Raw genomic sequence first — 19943 nt, 5'->3', positions numbered from 1 at the left:
TTGTTCCTCCTCTGTGAGGCTTTCGTTCCTCCTTTGTGAGGCTTGTTGGTTGTTCAGTGTACGATCCCTGCCTTTGTCACAGCAGAATCGTCTGTGTTTTTTCTTTTTTTCGAGAAACTGTTTCAGTTTTTTTTTTTTTTTTGAGAAACAGTTAATTTCTAGTTAATAATTTATGATCCACCTCACCTCACCTCTATATATAGGACCTAATAATATATAAGAAAAACAGAGAGAATACCAGTCAACTACCTGAAATTGCTATGAAATTTACCAGCTTTACGCTACGATTTCACCCTGTCTTAGACTTAGGGTCCATTTGGATAGAACTTATTTTGCCGAAACTGAAAACTGAAAATACTATAGTAAAATAATTTTTAAATATGTGAATAGTGCCGTAGAACCCATTTTTAATGAAAAAGTTGCTGAAAAGTGTGCACTGTTCACGAGAAAAGTCAACATTAACGAATGAAAAAAAAAAAAGAAAAGAAGGAAAGCTGAGTTTTTTGCGCGTTTACTTCCTGCAACTGTAGCGTGGGTCCCATGTCCAAAACGCAAACCCTGAAACGTAGGAAACGCTGGATCCAAACACATTCTTAGTATCCGTTTGGATCCGCGTTTGCGTTTCTTTCCTTTTTTTTTTCAGCCGCATGTTTTAACTTTTCAGCAGTGAAAAGTGCACCCGTGCACTGTTCACGGGTCCCACAAACTTCACTTTTCAACAATTTTTTCATTAAAAATGGGTCTCACGATACTATTTACACATTTAAAAATTATTTTGCTACAGTGTTTTCAGTTTTCAGTTTCAGCAAAATAAGTTCTATTCAAACGGACCCTTAGTGTACGTTTGGGTGGGGCTGAAACGCCCAGCGTTTGCGTTTCAGCCTTAGAATTTTTTTTTTTTTTTTAGTGGACGTGCTATGGTCACTGTTCATTGGCCATAAACAATGATTTTAGGTCAATGAACAGTGATTTTTGGTGTGAACAGTGTTTTTTACCCATTAAAAAGATTATTTTGTTACAGTATTTTTCAGTTTTTAGTTTTCAGCTGTATCCAAATGAACCCTTAGTGCTCGTCCACGATTAGATGAGAAATGATGACTTGCTAAGACAAAACAATCAATAAAAGAGAAAACAAAACAACAAAAAAAGTAAAGCGTAAAAGAACTGTATTTTAAGTGGCCCTATTTTGTAGGAAAAAAAACAGTATCTTTTTTATTTTATATATATATAATTTTTATTTTGAAAATATAATTTATAAGTAAATAAATTAATTTAAAAATTAATATGAGAGCGGTCCTATTTTTTAGGTAATATTTTAGTGGGAGTTAGAGTTGCATTTTTACCGAATTATCTTGTAGTTTTGTCTCTACTTAAACATAGGGGTGTAGAGATATTTTTGAACTAAAAAATGTGGAATCCAAACAGGAGAAGCCCCTTAAATAATAGTATAGATATAATTTTTATTTTAAGAATTTAATTTTTAAGTGGATAAATAAATTTAAAAATCAAAAGGAAAGTGACCCTATTTTTTAGGCAATATTTTAGTGTAAGTTAGGGTTTTATTTTTACCGGATTGTCCTTTAGTTTTGTTTCTACTTAAACATAGAAATGTAAGGGTATTTTAGAACAAAAACAATCTGGATTGTCCTTTAGTTTTATATATATATGTTTAGATTTGTTTTTGGATAAATGTGGGGTGTTTAACTTATTTTTCTATTTAAAAAAAAAATAAATGTATAGTTACTTTGAAGAAGTAGGTCAGTGGAAGAGTGTTCATATTTTGCAGGCAATATTTTAATGCAAGTTAGACATGTATTTTTACCAAACTATTCTTTAGTTTTGTCTCTACTTAAACTTAGGGGTGTAGGGGTATTTTGGAACAAAAAAAAAAATGGGTTTAAACAGGAGCTGCTTAAATAATAGTATAGATTATATTAAATATTTTACAAAACCTGTCCTCTCCATCGGCTTATAGTCTGTTGGTATTTGTTCCTCCTCTGTGAGGCTGTCGTTCCTCCTTTGTGAGGCTTCTTGTTCAGGGTTCGATCCCTGCCTCTGTGTCACAGCAAAATAATGTCTGTGGGTTTTTTTTTTTTTTTTTTTTGGAGAAACTGTTTCAGTTAATTTCTACTTAATAATTTATAATCCACCTCAAAATATTGGACAAATGTTTTCTCTTCTTCAGCATAATTAGAAAATTTTACATAATCCCTCTAAAGTACAAAGTGTAACAAATTTTTTTAATAAGTATAACAAATTAAATCATAATTTTTTTTTCATTGAAACAATATCCTATATTTCCATCCTATTAATATATGAAAGAAAAAAAAATTAATTAACTTATTATGATTAAAAAAAGAGTGATATTGACGGGTCTATTTATAATAAAAATTAGGGCTCAAATGTCTTCTCCCCCATTCTTTTTTTGTAACAATTGAAATATAAAAAATTATAGAAAAAAATAATTTATCAAATTGGCAGATTATTTTTTAATACAAACAATTGTTTTAGTCAGCAAAGACAAAGCCAAATTCAAGCTGGAAAAATACACAGAAACTTATCAAATTGGCAGCCTCTAGGCTAATAATGATGCAACTCATGATTCTACCAAAAAGGGTTGGGCTGCTACTTGGGCATAGCAATACTAGTGAGGGGATCAGTACTAGACAAATTGATTGCTGGGAATGAATACAAAAATTTTAGCCAATACCTTTTGGCAGCAAAGGCAACTGCTATTATGACAAATCATGACAATTTCTCTTGTGGGATATTGGAATGATTTTTCAGGACATTCCGGCAATAGCTCACGCATCCCAGATTCCTTGATGTTAGTGGTCTGTAGCTGGATTTGGATCCAATACAATCATTACACCATGCAATTTCTGTGTTTGTTTGAGATGTAAAAGTCGAAAAGGTAAAGGGTAAAAAATTGAAAGGTTAAACTATTTTTTGATCCAATACAATCATTGCACTGTTAGGCATGTTAACTTTTCTTATTTTTTGGTTGATTGTTGTGGGTGTGTGTGTGTGTTTTTTTTTTGAGAAACTGGTTAACTGTTGTTAAATGTTAAAGTTAGGCAAGATTATTGGAATCAGGATCTAGCAAAAGCTTTGGTGTCATTTATTGGTTAGTTTTCTGGCTTTTCCCTTCTTTTCTCACACTTGTATATTCCAACCAAAAAAAATTAGCGAGAGAGCTTAAAGCCAGTTCATCAAAGAATTGTGATGTAAAGCTATTGATTACAGATCTTACAAAAGTTTTATACAAAAGAATTGCTGGGCCAAGACAGATTTACAACAAAATTTATCTTTCATGCCTAGCTTCCCCCCCCCCCCCCCCTTCCTTTTCTCACCTCCGCCTTGATTTCAAGAGAGCGAGAGTGATTGAGAGTTCTTATGAGTAATAAAAATGTTTATTTTGTTGAAAAGCCACACAGACAACACCAACTGATCATGGGCTAAATCCTTGATTCTATGTAGATAGTACAAACAAAATGTCAGTGATGAAGTACTACTCAGTCTTGACAAGATTGTCTTTATGAGAGCATTGATGCAATTGGATTAGCTGACCCCTCAAACTGAACTCTTCCACCTGATATGAAAGCAATATCATAAGGTCAAGGCATAACTTTGATTTATTTGTTATATTATATACAGTTTTTTCTTTCCGTGACTTCAGCATGGGATTACTATAGGTAAAAACGGATTGAGATCATGTGCACATGATGCAATTGCAATGAGTGGTTGAGATTGAAAGTTGAAAAAAGAAACTTTCAATCTCAGCCATTCAATAAAAAAATATTAAAAAGAAGTAAAAAGTTGAGATTGTAAAAATTTTTGTGAAGGGAACGGGGTTAATTGCATGGTGCACAATTGCATATTGTAATTGCACCGCATCTCAATCCCCTACTCAAGTAAGACTATACACTACAGTTAACTTAAGCATGCTGGTATTTCCACAAAGCAACTTAGTGACAGTACTAATAATACATTACAAGCAGAGTCGTGGTGAGGCTAACCTGTGATGCATATGTCTTAGACAACAGACCACCACATTCTCCAATAAGAGCTTTTTCTCCCCCAGTTACTCTGGCTAGTTCGGAAATTAAAATTTCTGTTTCTTCTGCCTGTGTCAGATGAACTTTATCACTAAAACGCTCAAAATAACTTCAAGAGGAGGAAAGGTTTATTTACATAAATTTACACATATCATATATAACTCATATTTACAAATATACACAATATTAGACACTGAATTCAATAATCATTAATATAGAAACATAAAGGACTAAATTAAATATATACAAATTTTCATGAACAAATTATTGCATATGGGAGAAATTCCCTACAGAAGAACTTTGTTCAACTTAAAATAGTTCATGTAAAGCAATCCAATAAGTTGGATTTGGATTGAGTTGTGTCCAGTGAAAATAGCAATGTGGGATAGGCTCAAGAAGAGGTTTCTATATAGTCTCTGTCATAGCTATGGAGAAAACAAAAGATCTACTCAGCAATGGTAAAGGAAAATGTCTTTCACTTATTTTACCTTTGGCATAAAGCTTTGAAGATGAAAAACTATCATTTCCATCATATTTGTTGCTGAGTTCAGTGCCTCTCCTACCTCTCTTATATCAGCCTGCAACATGCATAATTCTCATGGTCAAGAATCATCAGCGTAAAGAACACAGTTGCAAAGATTTTAAACATTAGTACCACTTGGAAACTAAAATGGACAAAAGAAAAAAAAATTACCCTGACATTCCCAATTGGAAGTTGAAGTGAGGCATTCAACAAAGCTTGAATTGCTTCTGATAAAGAAACTGAATAATCCTCCTCTAGAGCAGACCACTCCTCCAGATAGGGAATCTAAAATCAGGGCCAATAGCGTTTCATTTAGATAGGGCTAAACTATGAATGTTATAAGCACCAATGTTACAAAGCAAATTGATATTTTCTTAAAGAAATAAGACAAAAAGTAAACAGTCCTATCTGTTACATGATCACCAAGTAAAGAGCACCAAGTAATCTATTCTCACAATAGTTATATAATGGCAAAGAGCCAGGGGGGGGGGGGGGGAGAGGAAGTTGTATACTTCACAGATTTGTTACATGATCTCATCAAACAAAGAAAATTTTCAACCTTTGTACATCTCATTGGTTGCTTCCACATCTATTTTTTTGGTTTCACGACTTCAATGTATGATTTAATTTGAAAAGAATTTCTAAGGTCCAAATTCTTCTATTGCTATAGGCAAATCAAAATAATCATTGTAAATAAAGAATTCAGTTTTGTTGCTAAATTCCATATAGTAATAGCATCCTGATAAACAAAAAGCAGTATATTTATAAGCCTGCTAAATCACCACGACAAATTCTGTTAAAAATTTCTTTGGACAGCTAAGCACAAACTAAATCCCTATGGTCTTTGAAATAAAGTCCTTATATTTCATAAAAATTCTGCTTTCACATGTATAAATATCACGCCTGTGGTATTCATGCAATTGAAAACCGTGTCAAGCAACAACTGCTTTCAACTATTTTATAAGCACCAGTGAGAATCGGTGGGATGCTAGCTTTAAGAGATAGCCGTGTATAAATATTATAAACAAATAAATAAAGATGATGGAAGCTTGTTTGTACAGTTGTACTTCTATGAGGCAGTAAGTACTAGCTAAATTCATAGCAGATAATTACTATGAACTGTTTAAAGTTATTCAATTTCAGTATTAATACATAGGCATACAAACTATACAGGTTTCTTTTTTATCTTTTATTAATTTCTTTGGCTCTTTTTCTATGAAAAATCTAGGTTGTAGAAAATGATTAGAGAGATGTTAACCAAAACATCACTACTTATTCTATTTGGTTGTCAACCAAATGGGTTATAAATAATAGGCTAAAAAAGAAAAGAAAAGAAGAGATATTGGGATCAATAACTATTTTCTTGTACAACCCAAAATATATTTGCTTCCTAGATATTTTCACCCCAGTTAGATCAAACTTTAAACATTGATCTCATCATTGGGGTCCAATTTTTCTGGTTAAAAAAAAAGGTAAGAATAAATCAAAAGATGAGGATTAAGATGAAAATGACTTAGTGCGTTTGGATGAGCTTATTTTGTCTTAAAAAAAAAAACTGTGTAAAAGAAAAACTGTATGTATAAAAAGGAAGGCATAAATTTTTTTTACATTAGTTGACGGTGAAGATAATTGTCCATTTTGAGCTGAAAAGAACTGACCCTAACTGAAACTATGTTAAACATCAAACTATGTTAAACACTTGTCAATGCAATATCATGAAAACATTGGCCAAGATAGGTTGTCATTTTGCCAAGAAGTGAATGGTGTCCTAAGTGAAAATGTTGATTAAAATGTAACAGGAACACTTGTCAATGCAATATCATGTTGATTAAGATGGGCCGTCATTTGCAATGCTTATAAGCAACTGCACCTATGAAGAGAAGTCATACTTTAAACGAATGGTACCCTAAGCAAAAGATATTAGTATTTGAGATGAAAATCTAGAGAGAGGTCAAAATTGTAACATTAATTTGTTTAGACAGGTTATGAAAATTTTTTCTTTTGAATTTTTTTTCCTTCTTGGTTGGAAGAAAGAAAACGTGAATGATAAGAGTTGGTTCCTATAATAAACATCACACATGGTAATTATTACTCCTTTAGTTAAAACAGGAAAGTCTAGTATAAATGTATTTGTGTATATATTTTCCCAATCATGCCAGGTTACGAACAACTTTGTTCCACTGAAATATAAATTACATGAATGATACTTTATATGCCAGAAATGGGTTAGATGCATGAACAGGGAGAGGACCAAGTCATGCCACTAAAGAACTCTTTTTAATCGGTGAAATTGTAAGTTAAGCACAGACAAGATAAGATAATGCAGAAAGCAATAATGAGGCAGGCAGCCTTACTTGAGCTTCAAGAACTGTTGAAAGAGTCTTTGTTCTTTGCAAAAGCCCAAGTTCAAGGCGTTTCTTCTTCACAGAATCAAATAACTCGGATATCTTGACCCCAAGGGAATAGAGTGTTCTCTACAAGATAAGAAACAGTTTGTTTAATAAAGTATTCACAAGGCATAGAAAATATTTATATTATTATGATAGGAGAAGAATAAATTTGATTGCATATTTAGTAGAGAGAGGTAAACGGTAAAATCGATGTGATTATGCAAAGAGCAAATACATCAGAGCAACAAAATTTCCAAAATAACAAGTGTGAATGAGGTCAGTTTGAGTGAAAGTCAATTTAGATAGAATACTTAGTAATATGTATATATATATACACGTGAGAAAAATAGGATAGCGAAATGACAAACTTAGATGTCGATATATATATATATATATATATATATATATATATATATAGCTAAGTTTGTCATTTCACTATCCTATTTTTCTCACGTATATGCTTTTGACTGCAATTAACCACATTCTTTTTGGCTTCCTCTAAGTCCCTTTTGTCCCTGTATTGCTCTTTCCAAAAACATATCTGCTATGTTTCCCTCATTTGCATTTGATGCTGCGTTTACTTCTCATCATTGGCCATCGCTTACATTTCTAATTATATCCAATGTTGCTTTACCACTAACAATCTCAGTAGTCTGCCCTTTGGTTCCTAAATTTTCACAAAGCAATGTAATGGGAAATTATATTGATTCCTGCTGCCCTAGATGGAGAGCTAAAATGTCTAACAGAACATATGATACTAGCGGTATTGAGACTATGAAATCTCTAACAATTATTATTGTGCTGATAAGTATCCTCTACTAATGGTCTAGACAACATACCATTTATATTCTTTCTTTTGGGAATTCCTAGAGGTTGTGTCACAGTCAACAAGAGCATGTATGCGCAGCACCATAAACTAACCCTCATTGGTTTTGAAGTTGAAGAGGATATATTGACAAGAGAAACATGTGCAATGGGTTTTATTAAAAATTTGACAGACATGGAAAAGGGGTTTATAACAAAGACAATTAAGTCCAGTCCTTACTTAAACAAGTTTTAGTAACAAAAACTTTATCCTATTTGTACTTTCCATTTGAAAAGCAAGTAGCAGCAACCTTGTTTTTTAAAATTAAGACCCAGTTCTCCTTGTAAATAGATTTATATGGTTGTTATGCACTCTAAGCATGCCCTTTGCATACATCCAATATATGTGTTACGAACTCTATGCGTGATCATAGCATATATTCAATTTTGGGGAATAACAAGCCTAGCTTGAAAATGGCATTTCTATTGTCACAAGCCTGGAATTCACTGCAACATGATAAGATACTGTAACAACTTACAGCTCCATGTGGCATTTACAATTAACACCAGCAAGTGAAATGTGCAAAAAATTCGACAGCACCGCTAGTTAGAGTGATACTTATGTAAGTGTATTCACTCCAAAATTATTCATCAATTTACCTCCCTAGTTCTATATCTAGTCAAAACTTTAAACATCACTACGCTCACCGGGAAAACTAGTAACTAGAGTGAAAAACAATGAATTTAGGAAATCGGGTAATGAATGTGTTGAACCAACCTCGCATTCTCTTTGCTGAGCTTGCATAGAGGCCTCCGCTTTTGCATTGGCAAATCTCCACTGCAGATAACGGTTGTGAAGCAATCTGAGAGTATGTACATTTTCCTGTTGGGTCGAAGCTTTCTTTACCTTCCTAGTATCATTCCCAGCCCCTAACGACTTTGCACCAGGTGGCGGAACTGGAGGCAGAGAGAGGCCTCCACTAGTCTTCAAAGAGTTTGTGTTTGGTTTGGGGAGAGCAAAGTTTGATTGCTTTTCACCACCATTACCACCACCACTTGATAATGACAAATTCATCGAACGAGAACAAGGCGATGGAGCAGAGAATTTCAAAGAATCACTGCTTCCGTTAACACCCCTATTGGTAGAGCAATTTTTCTCAGACATCAGCCTATCTGCCTCGGGCACGGAAGACCGGAAATCAGGAAGAGAGCGAGCCGTGCAGTTTGGGCGTAGATTGTGATTAGTCTCATCGGAAGAATCTGAAGGTTGAGCTGATATTGACAATGACAAGCCGCTCGATTGTAAAAGCTTGGCCGCGGCGGTGCCAGTGGCGCTCATATTGGTGGTAGATCGTCTGAATCTCGATGCTATTGTTGTACCAATTGTAGAGACAGTAGGCGTGTCCGGCCTCGAAGGCGTGTAGAATTTTCCAGAGCAAGTTCTCGAAGGCGGATCGGCTCTGTTTCCTCCTCTGTTTTCTTTGAAAAGCTTCACCACAGAACGCTGTAGTTTCCTCTGAGCTGCTTTGCACTGAGGGTCTAGCTCCGAGTTTTGGATCTGAATCGACTCAGTGACAGAAGGCCTGTTCTCGTCATCGGAACTGTACAATGGCTCCATGTCCAGATGCCGCCGCCGCTGCCTGTGCGCCGAGGTTGACCGCTGCGGCTGCTGATGCTGCTGTTGTTGGTGGTGTTTAGAAATGGGCGATGAAACGAGAGGAGACATGAACCGAGAGCTGACCTCTCTCACCCTCGGCCGCCGTTGAGTTGGCGGCGGAGGAGGCGGAGGAGGAGGAAGAAGAGGCGACTCCACTGTCGTGGTGGTGACTTCCGGCTGATGTTGGTCTTGCATCAATTCTTTCATATTTTTTTCAGGTTTAGGGTTTGGGCGAAATTGAATAGAATCCAAACTCCAAAAATCACGCTGGCATATGATATACTTGTAAATAAATTGAATAATCGGATCGGATCGGATCGGATCGGAAAGGCAAAGTAAAACCTGAAATGAGATTTGATTCAACTCAGCGACGACTTTAGATTCAGATGGAAGACCCTATATGACTGAGTTGGCGTCTGAGGTGTTTACCGGATTAGGGAAATCACAGAGAGAGAGAGAGAGAGAGAGAGAGAGAGAGAGTGAGAGAGAGATAAAAGAGAGAGAACCGTGTAGCGGTGTCCTCAAAAGGAACATAAAAAAAACTAGCCGTTGGCTGTGAGGATCAAGTCCTAACGGTTCTATTTTTCAAATTGAGAGGGGGTAAGTATTGCACACCAATCTCTCTATCTGTCTAAAAATATTCTAAGTTGTAACCATTTCTTGTAATACCCACATGTCCCACAAAGGAGAAATCTTTCCACTCCTGGTCACTAGAGAGGGGTATTTCTCTAGGTAACTCCTCTCATGAATTTGACTGTTTTCGCTTTTGTTTATTTTTGGCAGTATATTTGTATACTATTTATTGAACAGATATATTTTTTGATCATTTTTATAGTAAATATGTTATAAAAGAATAAAAGCTTGTTTATTTCAAAAAGACGTTTTAAAAAAAAAAAGGTGAAATTTTTTCAAGACAATCTCAAATGCTCGCTCAATTTAACATGCTTTAACTCCACCTAACACCTTGAACTCGTTATTATGAGTTGATGCAGTGACAAGATTTTCTACTTGTTCCAACTCCACTTGTCATCTTGTATTGGTTTTTTTTGGGCTCGGTGACAAGATTTACAACTTGACCCAACCCACGCTATCAATTTTCAATAGTTTATAAAAATATATTTTTTAAATTTGTTAATTTGATTCTTCTTGGATTTTGAGATTTTATTTTTTTATTATTAAAAGATAGAAACTTGAATTTTGAGATTTAGTATTTATTTTAGGGAAATTTTGAGATTTAGTTTTGTTGTTTGGTTTATTTTGATATTTTGAAAATTATTTTTGATGAAGTTGAAATATCAAGATCAATCATGTAATTTGCAATTATTTATAAAATAATGAACTTAAATAATTAAATGAAGGCCTAATTTTTTAAGGTAAATTAAAACAATCTACCTCAAGATTTGGGAAAACGTCAAAAACCAATCATATTTTTATAAGGACAAGGATTTGCTGCAAACAGGTTTGCTGGAGCTGCTGCATACAGGGGTTGGTGGCAAAATTTTAAAGTGACATGTGTCCAGGGCACATGAACAACTATGGGTGAAATTTCTCCGTTAATGTTTCTCTCATTTCTCTGTCAAACGGCTTAGGCAAAACCCATTAGACTCAAAACTCATCTCTTCCCATCATCAGTTTCTCTGTTCCACCTCTATTCCTCTCATTAGAATCCCCAGCCCATCTAACCCATCAAAAAATAACTCCACCCACCACATGCCCTCACTGCCGACCCACCTGACCGTTTTTGTCTCTGTGGGTTGCTTCGATTCGAACTTCCTGGGTTGGTTCAATTGGCAACTGGACCATAGATTTGCTTAAGGGTGGTTCAAATTGGCTTCTTGGATTGTCATCAATGGAGTATGTTTTGTGTTGATGGTTGCTGGGTGGTTTGATCTGGTGCATTGCTTTATCGACACCAATGGGTTGTGGTAGGCTGTGTTTGATATGGGTGGGTCACGGTGGGCTACAAGTTTGATATGGGTAGGTTATGGCAGGGCACAGTGGGTTAATATGGGTTAGGTGGCTGGGGTTTTTTAAGTTTTGAGAAGAGCAAAGAAGGAGAAGAGAGAGAAAGGGATCTAGGCTTGGATGAAGGAGAGAGAGGGCAAATGTTAACATTGTTTGTCATCTCAAATGGATTAATTGGTCATGTGCGTTGCATGAGACCACTAAACATGTGTCACTTTAATGTTTTGCCACCTAACCCTATATGCAGCAGATCCAACAAACCTGTTTGCAGGAAACGACATCCCTAAAGGATTTTGATTCATATAACAAATAACCCTCTATAACCATTTATATTAGTTACAATTGAGTCAACATACATATTTTTTCATATTAAATTCTTATTTAGAATAACATTAATGCTTACTAACTAGATTTTTTATATGATAAAAAATAATAATAAATTTAGGGTGCTAAGTGTCATTAATGAAAATTGGAAGGGGTTTATATATTTTTTTTTCTCAAACCTCAATGAAGGTTTAAGTGAATCCCAAATGCTCACTTAATTTAACCCTTTCCAACTCCACCTAGCACCTTGTACTGGTTTTTATGAGTTGATAAATTGCGTTCGGTGAGAAGATTACAACTTGACCCAACCCACGCTATCAATACTCAATAGTTTATAAAAATATATTTTTTAAATTGGTTAATTTAATTCTACTTGGATTTTAATATTTAGTTTATATTTGTTGTTTGTTTTATTTTCATATTTTGTAAATTATTTTAGATGAAGTTGGAATATCAAGATCAATCATGTAGTTTGTAATTATTTATAAAACAATGAACTTAAATAATTAAGTGAAAGCCTAATTTTTAGGGTAAATTAACTTTGAGTTTTGGAAAAATTTTCAAAAACCAATTATATATTTATAAACAACATGACATCCCTAAAGGTTTTGATTCATATAACAACTAACCCTTCATAACCATTATATCAATTACAATTGAGTCAACATACAAATTTTTCATATTAAATTCTTATTTAGAATAACATTAATGTTTACAAACTAAATTTTTACAAAATAAAAAATGATGATGCAAGGAAAATCAGTAGGCTGGATGCTCCGTATTTGAAATGACCACTCGCTCTCTAATGGCCTGAAAAACAAAGGAAAACGATCAAAGGTGACCGGGATCGCCGGCCAAGAACCTTCCGATGGTAAAGTCAGTTTTCTCTCTATATCTTTTGAGTTCCAATTTCTTGGGAAAATGTTCAACCTCACTTCTATTGGTCTGAATGGTTGTTTATATAGTGTCCTGGGGGCAGTTATTGAAATTGTAACCTCCCCCGGACTTCAGGAGGTCCAAGGTTCTTGGATAACTCCCATAACCACCTGACCGTTGCATTTTCTCACACAACGGTCATTGGAGGTTATGCGTGTATTATGGAATGGTAAAATGTGCTTAATAGTTCCAAGTGTAAAAGCCTCGTCCATGAGTCTTTACGTGGACGAGTCCTCTCGGGGTGGGCTGCGCGCATCCTTTGGACGAGGGATGTAGCTTTGCTATCACCCAAGGACGGCCTTGCGCGTTAGCCATCTTGATGCTAACTCCTGGACGGCTGCCGAGGTGAAGACTATCTAGGGACGGTCTGAGTGTCTTCATCCCTCATCAGTTGCCCCCTCGTCCAGGGGTTATGCAGCGTATCAACAGGCTTTAGGACGAATTTCTTCTTCCCCCCCTCTCTTCTTTTTTTTTTTTTTTTTAAAATTTAGAAGCGTTCCACGTGTCACACATTCATAGGGGGTTGGTCATGTAGGTTTACTTCTTCGAGGCATATGGCACGTGTCACTTTTTCATTGGTTCCGTCATTGCGATTACCGAGACTTTTCTACCTATAAATAGTGGTTTCCCTCTCGTGCCCCTTTCACTTTTTCAAATTTTCTGCTTTGACACTCTCGTCCGTCGCTTCGTCTAAGAGTATCCCAGCGTCCTTAGAATCCTTCGTCTAGAGCCAGGTACTCTCTTTACTCTAACTCAAGCTTTCCTTTTTAAGTGCTAGGACGTTCTCAATGGCCTCCTGTTCGTCTAGCGACAGTGTGGTCAAGGCCATAGACGAGTATCACGACTCCTCTAGTTATAGTACCTCCAACGATGACAGTAGTAGTAGTGGTCACACAACTGAGGAATACACATCTGGTGTTCCTGGAGTTCCTGTAGAAACCTTTCAAGAGAGTATTAGGATGAGGACAGCCTCTGGGGCTGATACCTCGACGAGCATCCCATCGTCCTCTCCTGAAGAGGAAACAGTATATAGTTGTGCCATAGGAATTCCTTCAAAGACGGACGAGAAGAGGCTAGACGCTCTTAGGAGTTGGTTCCAGATTCCAGATGATCTGAACCCTAAGTTAGCCGTCCGAAAGGAATGGTGTTGTCAACCCCGTTTCGGGATAGGAGTCTACGAAGCTTACCTGTTAGGGGGGCTTAGATTTCCTTTAAATGCCTTTATGAGGGAATTGCTTACCAGACTGGGCTTAGGGGTTTGCCAGTTTAACCCCAATGCGTGGAGACTTATTGTCTCTATGCAAGTCTTGTGGAGGGAGGTGTTTGATGGGAACCGTCCTATCACCGTGGACGAGTTCCTGTATTGCTATAAACCCTCCGAGATAGGTCAATCTCAAGGCTTCTATCAGTTTACAGCTAGGGGCAATGACTATAGATTGATTAAGTCTTTGCCCTCGTCTGACAAAAACTGGAAGACAGAATTTTTCTTCGTCTCTGGTTTCTGGGCGGGGCGTCCTATTGAGGTTGGTAGAGATACATTCCCTCCTTATACCAAAGAATTAGGGAACCTTCGTCAAGAAGGTATGTCGTGTTTTTCCTTCACTCTTTTTTTTATTGATTTTGTTGTGTTTTATCTTTAAACAGTGGTCTAATCTTAATTTTCCTCTTCTTTTTGCAGCTGCTAGGCGTCCTTCTTTGAGTAAGCTCCATCACAATCGCGTCCACAGGGCTCGTCTACACCCCGAGAGAGATTTTCACTCGTTGGTGACCCTTCGACGTCTACATAGGTGGGGACTTGGCCCTGACCCTTCCGTCGAAGCTCTCGCACACGAACTTACCGTCCGTAGATGTGAGTGTTTTTATTCTTTAAGACGTGTGTATTTTATTTTATTTTATTTTATTTATTATTTTATATATTTTTATATATAATTCATTTGTTTGTTTTTATTTTTATGAATGGCAACCATGAAGGAAAATAAGGGAAAAGAGGTGGTCGAGGAAGTGGCCAAATCTGAAGCTTGTCCTGCTTCTGGAGACAAGAGAAAGAGCTTGTCCAAAAATTTGGATTTGGCTAGCCTACCCAGTCGTCGGGGAAAGAAGGCCAAGCATGGGTCGTCCAGGCTCGAAACTGCTAGGCCTAACCCTCCTTCCCAGCCGTCCGTCCCAGTCGTCGACATCGACTCGTCCACGCCTGTCAGCGTTACTCCGTCCAAGTCCCCTGCGCCTGATTCGTCCCAGCCTCCTCAAAGGATTTCTACAAATTTGCTGGAGAACGAGGATTTGGCTTGGGAGCGATTCCAAGAGGCTGTAAAAGGCGAGGACGTGGCTGCGTGCTACGACATGTCTTTGAAGGAGTTCGAGCACTCCGGCGTCCACGATCTTTTTAAGGTAACCATTTTTGCCTTGTCTTGGTTTGGCCATGTTATCCAACGTTATTTTTGTCTCTTTAACCCTCTTATCTTCCATGTAGGCAATGTCGAAGTTCATAGCTGCGTCCAGGCAGGCCACAGAGATGGACAGGACGAGGATCTTTCTAGAGAAAAGAATAGAAGAGATAAAAAACGACTGCAGGACTTGGGCCGAGGTGGCAAGCAAGGCCAAGGACGAGGCTGAGGAGTTGAAGGCTTTGGTGGGAGGGCTGAAATCCGACGCTGCCAGGAAGGACGACCGTCTCGACTTTCTTGAAAAGAAGAATGAAGAGCTAAGTATCCTTCTCAAGAAAGCTAAGGACGAGGCAGTGGAGGAGTTCAAGGCGTCGAAAGAGTTCACTGACCTGCTGGACACTAACTATGCAGCAGGGTTCGAGGATTTTAGGATGGACGCTATAGACAACTTTCCTAGAGTTGACTTTAGCTCCATTAAACTTAATGTTGGCGCTACTACAAGTTCTCTTCTCCAAACAGGTTCAGACGACATTAATATTGAGGACGACGCCTCCACCAAACCAGCCCAGGACGACCCCAACGTTGACGCTCCCCCTTCTTGACAATTTTTAAATTAGTGTTTTCATAGTTCATGTTGTTTTTCTTTTGGTCCGCTGTTTTCGGACCTCTTTTTTTTTTCTTGAAATGTATTAGAGTACAATTACTTCGTCCAGAGTATTCTGGACGAGTTTATTGACAATTGCCTTTTAAAGGCATATTTTATAAGGGTTTTTGGACGGTGGTCGTCTACCCTTTTTAATTCTTAATGAATATCTGTTTTCATCTGTCATCGTTGTTTCATGGACGAGATTATACATTGTTTTCACCATTTATGCTATTTTTTTTTTAAACAATGTTCTAAGTGTTGAATAATCGTCTACACGATTTCTTTATGGACGACCCACTTGGGACGATAACGACGACTGCATTACTTTTGCTCGTCCTTTAGGCAATATTACTCGTCTTCTCGCAAGGAGTTCATAACGTTTGTTTTACTCGTCTTGACTAGCTGCTCGTCTTTAGAATGCTATGCCTTAATGCCTACTTTCTTTCTTAGACGAGTAGGCCTTGGCCTTTTCTTTTTGCTTTATACTCAATAAAAGGAAATCTTGGACGAGCATGTCTTAGCTTTTTCTCTATGCTTTATCCTTGTTTCAAAGAATGCTTGGACGAGTGTGCCTTAGCTTATTTCTCTTTGCTTTATCCTTATTTAAAAGAAAGCCTTGAACGAGTATGCCTTAGCTTTTTCTCTTTGCTTTATCCTTGTTTCAAGGAATGCTTGGACGAGTGTGCCTTAACTTTTTCTCTATACTTTATCCTTGTTTCAAGGAATGCTTGGACGAGTGTGCCTTAGCTTATTTCTCTTTGCTTTATCCTTATTTAAAGGAAAGCCTTGGACGAGTATGCCTTAGCTTTTTCTCTTTGCTTTATCCTTGTTTCAAGGAATGCTTTGAACGAGTGTTTCTGCGTCCGAAGATTTCTATTCGTCTTAGGCTTTTGCCCCTTCTGTGGGTATTATTATGGAAACTAGATCTATGCATCAAATACATAAGAAATCCAAACCATATTATTACATGAACATTGTTCACAAGCGTGGCACATGCTTATAAGCTAGTGCCTTATTAAAATACTTAAGAGAAATACATAGCCTCGTCTTTCATAAGCTGGTCTGTAAGCGGTGCAAAAGTTTGAGAACTAGTGCACTTTTTATTCACAACACACCATAATAGTAGTAAGGACATAACAGTAAATATAAGCGAACACGCAAATCATAGCTGTAACTTTGCCACTGACTTCCCTTGTCCCTGCTTATCACTGATAGTACCTCCTCAGATGTTCCACGTTCCAGGGATGTTCTAACTTCCGCCCGTCCAGAGCTTCCAGGTAGTAAGACCCCTGCCTCTTGCAGTTGATTACCATGTAGGGTCCTTCCCAATTGGGTCCTAATTTTCCATGAGCTGGGTTCCTGGTCGCCAAGGAGACTCTTTTGAGGACAAGGTCCCCCACGCTGAACCGTCTGGGTTTCACCATGGCATCATGTTGTCTGGCCATAAGGTTTTTGTACCTTGCTGTCCTTTACTTCGCATCCATTCTTACCTCGTCAATAAGATCGAGGTCAAGACGAAGTTGTTCCCCATTCTCTTTCTCCTGGTACTCCATCACTCGGTGACTAGCCATATGAACTTCCGCCGGTATGACAACTTCACTTCCATAGGCTAGTTTAAAGGAGGTCTCTCCCGTCGGAGTTCGTACAGTCGTCCTATAGGCCCAAAGAACACCTGGTAGCTCGTCTGGCTATATCCCTTTTGCCCCCTCGAGCCGAGTCTTAATGATTTTCAGCAGGAATCGATTTGCTACTTCTGCTTGTCCATTTGCCTGCGGATGGGAGGGTGAGGAATAGTGATTCTTGATCCCAAAATGATTGCAAAAGTCCCTAAAGGGCGCGTTGTCGAATTGACGTCCATTGTTCGATACTAATACCCTGGGTACTCCGAACCTACATAGAATATTCTTCCATACAAAATTTTTCACGTTTTGCTGAGTGATTGCTGCAAGAGGCTCGGCTTCTACCCACTTGGTAAAGTAATCGATTCTTACCACCAAAAACTTCATTTGTCGGGTTCCCATGGGGAAAGGGCCTAAGATATCCAGTCCCCACTGTGCAAAGGGCCATGGGGCCATCATTGGGGTCTGGTACTCTGCGGCTGTCTAGGTACATTGCTGTAGCGCTGACACTGGTCACATACCTTGACATAGGCTTTAGCATCTGCCTACATTGTAGGCCAGTAGTAGCCGGTACGGACGATCTTATGGACCAGCGACCTTGCTCTTGAATGATTTCCACATGCTTCTTCATGAACTTCCCTTAGAACATAGTTTGACTCGTCAGGAGCCAAGCACCTTAAGTAAGATTGGGAAAAACCTCGCTTGTACAATACTTCATTTATGAGGACGTACTTGGCTACCCTGACCCTTAACTTTCTCGCTTTATCCTTGTCTTCAGGAAGCCAACCATCTTTGAGATAAATCATTATTGGACTCATCCAATTTTCTCCTCCTTCTATCTGCTGTATGTCAGGGATGTCTATGCTCGGCATATATTGGATGTGGTTGTACTCTTCTGTAACCCCTGCTGAAGCTGCTTTTGCCAAGGCGTCCGCTTCCGTATTTTCCTCCCTGGGTAGTTGAACAAAACTTACAGCCGAAAATTTTCGTGCAAGTCGTTTCACTTTGTTGAGGTATTTCTTCATTCAATCTTCCTTAGTATCACACATTCCATTTACTTGGTTAATGACCAGCTGAGAATCTCCTCTGATTGTTACCGACTCCGCCCCTAAGGACTTAGCCAATTCCAATCCCTTGAGTAGAGCCTCGTATTCAGCCTCGTTGTTGGTAGTTTGATACTACAGACGGGCTGCATACTCTAGCCTGTCACCCTCAGGGGACTTCAATATAACCTCAATTCCTCCTGCATACAGTGTGGACGACCCATCGACATTGATCACCCATTTCTCAACACTTTCGTCCTTGTCCAGCTCATCCTGGCTGGGGGTGAACTCTACGATGAAATCTGCCAATGCCTGTGCCTTTATCGCACTCATCGGGAGGTATCTGATATCAAACTCGCTAAGCTCAACAGCCCACTGTACTAGCCGTCCAGCAGCTTCCAACTTGTTCATTGCCTTCTTTATGGGATGGTCTGTTAGGACGTTGATGATGTGAGCCTAAAAGTAATGCCTCAGCTTCCTGGAAGCCGTGATCAGTGCAAAGGCTAGCTTCTCCATCATCGGGTATCATCCTTCTGCTCCTCTCATTGCACGGCTCGTATAATAAACCGGTTTCTGGATTCTCCATTCTTCTCTGACCAACGCTGAACTTACTGCGTGTGGGGACACTGCCAAATACAAATACAACACTTCCCCAGGTACAGATGGACTCAATAGCGGCGCTGTCATGAGATACGTCTTCAAGTCTTGGAAGGCCCTTTGACACTCGTCCGTCCATTCAAATGCCTTCCTTAGGACTTTAAAGAAAGGCAAACACTTATTAGTAGCTTTCGAGACAAACCTGTTAAGGGCAGCGACGCATCCGGTAAGAGACTGGACTTTCTTGATATTTTTTGGTGGTTCCATGTTCAGTATTGCCTGAATTTTGTCCGGATTTGCTTCAATTCTTCTGTGCGACACCATGAACCCCAAAAATTTTCTTGACGAAACTCCGAAAGCGCACTTGCTTGGATTTAATTTCATGTTGTACTGCCGCAATGTATCGAAAGTCTCTTGAAGGTCGTCTAGATGTTTGCCCTCGTCCTGGCTCTTTACCAGCATGTCGTCTACATAAACCTCCACATTTCGCCCGATTTGAGGACGGAACATAGGTTAACCAGCCTTTGGTAAGTTGCCCCTGCATTCTTCAAACCAAAGGGCATTACCTTGTAGCAATACAACCCTTGGCTCATAATGATTGAGGTCTTCTCCTGATCTACTTCATCCATCTGTATCTGGTTGTAACCTGAGAAAGTGTCTATGAAGCTAAGCACTCTGTGACCTGCCATCGAGTCAACCAACTGGTCAATGCGTGGCAATGGGTAACTATCCTTGGGGCAAGCTTTGTTTAAATCAGTGAAGTCCACGCACATTCGCCACTTGCCGTTAGCTTTCTTGACCATGACCACGTTTGCCAACCAATCTGGATAATAAACCTCTCGGATGAACTCCTCGGCGACCAACTTCTATACATCTTCCTTAATGGCATTGTCTCGCTCAGGAGCGAAAATCCTTTTCTTCTGACACACTGGTTTTGAGTAGGGACACATATTCAGGCTATGGGTAATGACGCTCGGATCAATGTCAGGCATGTCCT

The 19943-nt window shown here is 38.3% G+C and overlaps 1 protein-coding gene across 1 annotated transcript; it reads right to left on the bottom strand.

The window, feature by feature from the left end:
* Positions 1-3208: 3208 nt before the first annotated feature.
* On the bottom strand, positions 3209-9818 carry LOC142634458 (protein ENDOSPERM DEFECTIVE 1). The gene is made up of 6 exons (XM_075808747.1): positions 8554-9818; positions 6936-7055; positions 4753-4866; positions 4547-4636; positions 4020-4127; positions 3209-3592 (listed from the first exon to the last, which is right to left on the bottom strand). Exons 1-6 carry the CDS (start codon positions 9637-9639, stop codon positions 3512-3514), a joined length of 1599 nt encoding a protein of 532 aa, XP_075664862.1. The 5' UTR covers positions 9640-9818; the 3' UTR covers positions 3209-3511.
* Positions 9819-19943: the final 10125 nt, after the last annotated feature.

The sequence above is a fragment of the Castanea sativa genome, chromosome 5 (genome assembly GCF_040712315.1).
Source record: "Castanea sativa cultivar Marrone di Chiusa Pesio chromosome 5, ASM4071231v1".
Lineage (NCBI taxonomy): Eukaryota > Viridiplantae > Streptophyta > Magnoliopsida > Fagales > Fagaceae > Castanea > Castanea sativa.
This window is presented reverse-complemented; position numbering and strand designations above follow the sequence as displayed.